The following is a 9,469-nucleotide window of genomic DNA, read 5'->3' on the forward strand; positions in this document are numbered from 1 at the left end:
ACATGTATTGGCATCATTACTAGGCCTTATGAAGCAGTTGCAAATTATTATTAATAGTTATTGAAGAAACCCTATGTCTGTCTGGTCATCCTGTAGGCTACATTCCCCTACTCACTGCTTCTTTGTACAGTGTCCAGTTCAACTCCATTTTCTTTAACGGACTGCAAAGAATTTTTGTAAAACAATGTGTATTTTTCAGTCGTTACTTCAAACCTTCTTCCTTCGTTCCTTCCTTCCTTTCCTCCTTCCTTCATTCCTTCCTTCCTTTCCTCCTTCCTTCCTTCCCTCCAAGAGTCTAGGAGGCCATCCAGATAATGAAGGGAACCAGGACAATGACCAGGGCTGAGTAGAGAGACACTACCCCCAGATAGAGCACTACTACTGGGCCTAACACCGCTGTCACCTTGGCACTCCTCTGGCTCAGAATGAACTTCTTCACTGTCTTACAGAACTGAGAGAGAGAGAGAGAGAGAGAGGGGGAGGGGGAGCGGTGGGATGTAGAAAGAGGGAAGGGAGAGAGGGGGGGAGAGAGAGGGTGAAAGAGGGGAGGGAGAGAGAGGGTGATGGAGGGGAGGGAGAGAGAAGGGGGAGAGAGAAGGTGATAGTGGGGAGGGAGAGAGAAGGGGGAGAGAGAGGGTGATAGAGGGGAGGGAGAGAGAGATAGAGGAAGTGAGTAAATAAAGATGGGGGGAGAGAGGAAGAGATGTGAATTTTATACATTATTAATTTTCTACAGCTGTGTGCCCAAGGGGCTATGGATTTTCAGGACACTGCATGTATTTTATAATATATATATATGCCCGCTAGAGGGCGCCATAGTATCACTTCACATAATTTGTTGGTCAATCTGTCGTATTCTACTGAAGATTCTAGAGTTCTATTGTTCTGGTGAGAGCTTTAGTATGGTCGTCCCTGTGACTGTGTATGTGTTTATAAATTAATTAATTCATTTAAATTCATCCATCCATCCATCTCTTCATCCCTTCACCTCTGTGTTAAGGTGACTAGGTTCAGACTAGCCTCCATTTTAGTAACCAGGTGAAGAAAGGTTCCAGAATCTCTTTTGTAGATCCCATCAGACTAAGCTGTTGGTCAATGGGTCCATCAGGTCACACACACACACACACACACACACACACACACACACACACACACACACACACACACACACACACACACACACACACACACACACACACACACACACACACACACACACACATAAACATACACACACACTGTAGATCCACCTGGTTACTCAACCCTGCAACTTAAGAGGCTGCTGCTCTATGTACATAGACATGGAATCACTGGTCACTTTAATAATGTTTACATACTGTTTTACTCATTTTATATGTATATATAAATATACTCACTACTTTACGTGTTACTATACACTACTTTACTTGTTACTATACACTACCTGTTACTATACACTACTTTACTTGTTACTATACACTACCTGTTACTATACACTACCTGTTACTATACACTACCTGTTACTATACACTACCTGTTACTATACACTACCTGTTACTATACACTACCTGTTACTATACACTACCTGTTACTATACACTACTTTACTTGTTACTATACACTACTTGTTACTATACACTACCTGTTACTATACACTACCTGTTACTATACACTACCTGTTACTATACACTACCTGTTACTATACACTACCTGTTACTATACACTACTTTACTTGTTACTATACACTACTTGTTACTATACACTACCTGTTACTATACACTACTTTACTTGTTACTATACACTACTTGTTACTATACACTACCTGTTACTATACACTACTTGTTACTATACACTACCTGTTACTATACACTACCTGTTACTATACACTACTTTACTTGTTACTATACACTACTTGTTACTATACACTACCTGTTACTATACACTACCTGTTACTATACACTACCTGTTACTATACACTACCTGTTACTATACACTACCTGTTACTATACACTACCTGTTACTATACACTACCTGTTACTATACACTACCTGTTACTATACACTACCTGTTACTATACACTACTTGTTACTATACACAACTTGTTACTATACACTACCTGTTACTATACACTACTTGTTACTATACACTACCTGTTACTATACACTACCTGTTACTATACACTACCTGTTACTATACACTACCTGTTACTATACACTACTTGTTACTATACACTACTTGTTACTATACACTACCTGTTACTATACACTACCTGTTACTATACACTACCTGTTACTATACACTACTTTACTTGTTACTATACACTACCTGTTACTATACACTACTTTACTTGTTACTATACAATACCTGTTACTATACACTACCTGTTACTATACACTACCTGTTACTATACACTACTTGTTACTATACACTACCTGTTACTATACACTACCTGTTACTATACAATACTATACTTGTTACTATACACTACTTTACTTGTTACTATACACTACCTGTTACTATACACTACTTGTTACTATACACTACTATACTTATTACTATACACTACCTGTTACTATACAATACTTTACTTGTTACTATACACTACCTGTTACTATACACTACTTGTTACTATACACTACCTGTTACTATACACTACACTACATGTTACTATACACTACTTGTTACTATACACTACTTGTTACACTACACTACATGTTACTATACACTACTTGTTACTATACACTACCTGTTACTATACACTACCTGTTACTATACACTACTTGTTACTATACACTACTTGTTACTATACACTACCTGTTACTATACACTACTTGTTACACTACACTACATGTTACTATACACTACCTGTTACTATACACTACTTGTTACTATACACTACTTTACTTGTTACTATACACTACCTGTTACTATACACTACTTTACTTGTTACTATACACTACTTGTTACTATACACTACCTGTTACTATACACTACCTGTTACTATACACTACCTGTTACTATACACTACCTGTTACTATACACTACTTGTTACTATACACTACCTGTTACTATACACTACCTGTTACTATACACTACCTGTTACTATACAATACTTTACTTGTTACTATACACTACCTGTTACTATACACTACCTGTTACTATACACTACCTGTTACTATACACTACTTGTTACTATACACTACCTGTTACTATACACTACCTGTTACTATACACTACCTGTTACTATACACTACCTGTTACTATACACTACTTGTTACTATACACTACCTGTTACTATACAATACTTTACTTGTTACTATACACTACCTGTTACTATACACTACCTGTTACTATACACTACTTGTTACTATACACTACCTGTTACTATACACTACCTGTTACTATACACTACCTGTTACTATACACTACCTGTTACTATACACTACCTGTTACTATACACTACTTTACTTGTTACTATACACTACTTGTTACTATACACTACCTGTTACTATACAATACTTTACTTGTTACTATACACTACCTGTTACTATACACTACTTGTTACTATACACTACCTGTTACTATACACTACCTGTTACTATACAATACTTTACTTGTTACTATACACTACCTGTTACTATACACTACTTGTTACTATACACTACCTGTTACTATACACTACCTGTTACTATACACTACTTGTTACTATACACTACCTGTTACTATACACTACTTGTTACTATACACTAACTGTTACTATACACTACCTGTTACTGTACACTACCTGTTACTATACACTACCTGTTACTATACAATACTTTACTTGTTACTATACACTACCTGTTACTATACACTACTTGTTACTATACACTACCTGTTACTATACACTACCTGTTACTATACAATACTTTACTTGTTACTATACACTACCTGTTACTATACACTACTTGTTACTATACACTACCTGTTACTATACACTACCTGTTACTATACACTACTTGTTACTATACACTACCTGTTACTATACACTACTTGTTACTATACACTACCTGTTACTATACACTACTTTACTTGTTACTATACACTACCTGTTACTATACAATACTTTACTTGTTACTATACACTACCTGTTACTATACAATACTTTACTTGTTACTATACACTACCTGTTACTATACACTACCTGTTACTATACACTACTTGTTACTATACACTACCTGTTACTATACACTACTTGTTACTATACACTACCTGTTACTATACACTACTTGTTACTATACACTACCTGTTACTATACAATACTTTACTTGTTACTATACACTACCTGTTACTATACACAACTTGTTACTATACACTACCTGTTACTATACACTACCTGTTACTGTACACTACCTGTTACTATACACTACCTGTTACTATACAATACTTTACTTGTTACTATACACTACCTGTTACTATACACAACTTGTTACTATACACTACCTGTTACTATACACTACCTGTTACTGTACACTACCTGTTACTATACAATACTTTACTTGTTAATATACACTACCTGTTACTATACACAACTTGTTACTATACACTACCTGTTACTATACACTACCTGTTACTATACACTACCTGTTACTATACACTACCTGTTACTATACACTACCTGTTACTATACACTACCTGTTACTGTACACTACCTGTTACTATACACTACCTGTTACTATACAATACTTTACTTGTTACTATACACTACCTGTTACTATACACAACTTGTTACTATACACTACCTGTTACTATACACTACCTGTTACTGTACACTACCTGTTACTATACACTACCTGTTACTATACAATACTTTACTTGTTACTATACACTACCTGTTACTATACACTACTTGTTACTATACACTACCTGTTACTATACACTACCTGTTACTATACAATACTTTACTTGTTACTATACACTACCTGTTACTATACACTACTTGTTACTATACACTACCTGTTACTATACACTACTTGTTACTATACACTACCTGTTACTATACACAACTTGTTACTATACACTACCTGTTACTATACACTACCTGTTACTGTACACTACCTGTTACTATACACTACCTGTTACTATACAATACTTTACTTGTTACTATACACTACCTGTTACTATACACTACCTGTTACTATACACTACCTGTTACTATACACTACTTGTTACTATACACTACCTGTTACTATACAATACTTTACTTGTTACTATACACTACCTGTTACTATACACTACCTGTTACTGTACACTACCTGTTACTATACACTACTTTACTTGTTACTATACACTACTTGTTACTATACACTACTTGTTACTATACACTACTTGTTACTATACACTACTTGTTACTATACACTACCTGTTACTATACACTACTTTACTTGTTACTATACACTACTTGTTACTATACACTACTTGTTACTATACACTACCTGTTACTATACACTACCTGTTACTATACACTACTTGTTACTATACACTACCTGTTACTATACACTACCTGTTACTATACACTACTTGTTACTATACACTACTTTACTTGTTACTATACACTACTTTACTTGTTACTATACACTACCTGTTACTATACACTACTTTACTTGTTACTATACACTACCTGTTACTATACACAACTTGTTACTATACACTACTTTACTTGTTACTATACAATACTTGTTACTATACACTACCTGTTACTATACACTACTTGTTACTATACACTACCTGTTACTATACACTACCTGTTACTATACACAACTTGTTACTATACACTACTTTACTTGTTACTATACACTACTTGTTACTATACACTACTTTACTTGTTACTATACACTACTTGTTACTATACACTACCTGTTACTATACACTACTTTACTTGTTACTATACAATACCTGTTACTATACAATACTTTACTTGTTACTATACACTACTTGTTACTATACACTACCTGTTACTATACACTACCTGTTACTATACACTACCTGTTACTATACACTACTTGTTACTATACACTACCTGTTACTATACACTACCTGTTACTATACACTACCTGTTACTATACACTACCTGTTACTATACACTACTTGTTACTATACACTACCTGTTACTATACAATACTTTACTTGTTACTATACACTACCTGTTACTGTACACTACCTGTTACTATACACTACCTGTTACTATACACTACTTTACTTGTTACTATACACTACCTGTTACTATACACTACCTGTTACTATACACTACCTGTTACTATACACTACTTGTTACTATACACTACCTGTTACTATACACTACTTGTTACTATACACTACCTGTTACTATACACTACTTGTTACTATACACTACTTGTTACTATACACTACCTGTTACTATACACTACCTGTTACTATACACTACCTGTTACTATACACTACCTGTTACTATACACTACTTTACTTGTTACTATACACTACTTGTTACTATACACTACTTGTTACTATACACTACCTGTTACTATACAATACTTTACTTGTTACTATACACTACCTGTTACTATACACTACCTGTTACTATACACTACCTGTTACTATACACTACTTGTTACTATACACTACTTGTTACTATACACTACCTGTTACTATACAATACTTTACTTGTTACTATACACTACTTGTTACTATACACTACTTGTTACTATACACTACCTGTTACTATACAATACTTTACTTGTTACTATACACTACCTGTTACTATACACTACTTGTTACTATACAATACCTGTTACTATACAATACTTTACTTGTTACTATACACTACTTGTTACTATACACTACCTGTTACTATACACTACTTGTTACTATACACTACCTGTTACTATACACTACCTGTTACTATACACTACTTGTTACTATACACTACTTGTTACTATACACTACCTGTTACTATACAATACTTTACTTGTTACTATACACTACCTGTTACTATACACTACTTGTTACTATACAATACCTGTTACTATACAATACTTTACTTGTTACTATACACTACTTGTTACTATACACTACTTGTTACTATACACTACCTGTTACTATACACTACTTGTTACTATACACAACCTGTTACTATACACAACCTGTTACTATACACTACCTGTTACTATACACTACCTGTTACTATACACTACTTTACTTGTTACTATACACTACCTGTTACTATACACTACCTGTTACTATACACTACCTGTTACTATACACTACTTGTTACTATACACAACCTGTTACTATACACAACCTGTTACTATACACTACTTTACTTGTTACTATACACTACCTGTTACTATACACTACCTGTTACTATACACTACCTGTTACTATACACTACTTTACTTGTTACTATACACTACCTGTTACTATACACTACCTGTTACTATACACTACCTCTTACTATACACTACCTGTTACTATACACTACTTTACTTGTTACTATACACTACCTGTTACTATACACTACCTGTTACTATACACTACTTTACTTGTTACTATACACTACCTGTTACTATACACTACCTGTTACTATACACTACTTTACTTGTTACTATACACTACCTGTTACTATACACTACCTGTTACTATACACTACTTTACTTGTTACTATACACTACCTGTTACTATACACTACCTGTTACTATACACTACCTGTTACTATACACTACTTTACTTGTTACTATACACTACCTGTTACTATACACTACCTGTTACTATACACTACCTGTTACTATACACTACTTGTTACTATACACTACCTGTTACTATACACTACCTGTTACTGTACACTACCTGTTACTATACACTACCTGTTACTATACACTACTTTACTTGTTACTATACACTACCTCTTACTATACACTACCTGTTACTATACAATACTTTACTTGTTACTATACACTACCTGTTACTATACACTACCTGTTACTATACACTACTTGTTACTATACACAACCTGTTACTATACACAACCTGTTACTATACACTACCTGTTACTATACACTACCTGTTACTATACACTACTTGTTACTATACACTACCTGTTACTATACACTACCTGTTACTATACAATACTTTACTTGTTACTATACACTACCTGTTACTATACACTACCTGTTACTATACACTACTTGTTACTATACAATACTTTACTTGTTACTATACACTACCTGTTACTATACACTACCTGTTACTATACACTACCTGTTACTATACACTACCTGTTACTATACACTACTTGTTACTATACAATACTTTACTTGTTACTATACACTACCTGTTACTATACAATACTTTACTTGTTACTATACACTACCTGTTACTATACACTACCTGTTACTATACACTACCTGTTACTATACACTACCTGTTACTATACACTACTTGTTACTATACAATACTTTACTTGTTACTATACACTACCTGTTACTATACAATACTTTACTTGTTACTATACACTACCTGTTACTATACACTACCTGTTACTATACACTACTTTACTTGTTACTATACACTACCTGTTACTATACACTACCTGTTACTATACACTACCTGTTACTATACACTACCTGTTACTATACACTACCTGTTACTATACACTACCTGTTACTATACACTACTTTACTTGTTACTATACACTACCTGTTACTATACACTACCTGTTACTATACACTACTTGTTACTATACAATACTTTACTTGTTACTATACACTACCTGTTACTATACACTACCTGTTACTATACACTACCTGTTACTATACACTACCTGTTACTATACACTACTTGTTACTATACAATACTTTACTTGTTACTATACACTACCTGTTACTATACAATACTTTACTTGTTACTATACACTACCTGTTACTATACACTACCTGTTACTATACACTACCTGTTACTATACACTACCTGTTACTATACACTACTTGTTACTATACAATACTTTACTTGTTACTATACACTACCTGTTACTATACAATACTTTACTTGTTACTATACACTACCTGTTACTATACACTACCTGTTACTATACACTACCTGTTACTATACACTACCTGTTACTATACACTACTTGTTACTATACACTACTTTACTTGTTACTATACACTACCTGTTACTATACAATACTTTACTTGTTACTATACACTACCTGTTACTATACACTACCTGTTACTATACACTACCTGTTACTATACACTACCTGTTACTATACACTACTTACTTGTTACTATACACTACCTGTTACTATACAATACTTTACTTGTTACTATACACTACCTGTTACTATACACTACCTGTTACTATACACTACCTGTTACTATACACTACCTGTTACTATACACTACTTTACTTGTTACTATACACTACCTGTTACTATACAATACTTTACTTGTTACTATACACTACCTGTTACTATACAC

General features: G+C 33.7%; 1 protein-coding gene across 1 annotated transcript in view; it reads right to left on the reverse strand.

The window, feature by feature from the left end:
- Positions 1-9,469, reverse strand: part of LOC120030189 (lecithin retinol acyltransferase-like) — an 18,646-nt gene continuing 9,177 nt past the window's right edge. Inside the window, exon 5 of the mRNA XM_038975539.1 lies at positions 1-451. Within this exon, the coding sequence (XP_038831467.1) occupies positions 296-451 (156 nt within the window). The 3' untranslated portion in view covers positions 1-295. The remainder of the gene's footprint in view (positions 452-9,469) is intronic.

The sequence above is a fragment of the Salvelinus namaycush genome, chromosome 36, assembly GCF_016432855.1.
Source record: "Salvelinus namaycush isolate Seneca chromosome 36, SaNama_1.0, whole genome shotgun sequence".
Taxonomy (NCBI): Eukaryota; Metazoa; Chordata; class Actinopteri; order Salmoniformes; family Salmonidae; genus Salvelinus; species Salvelinus namaycush.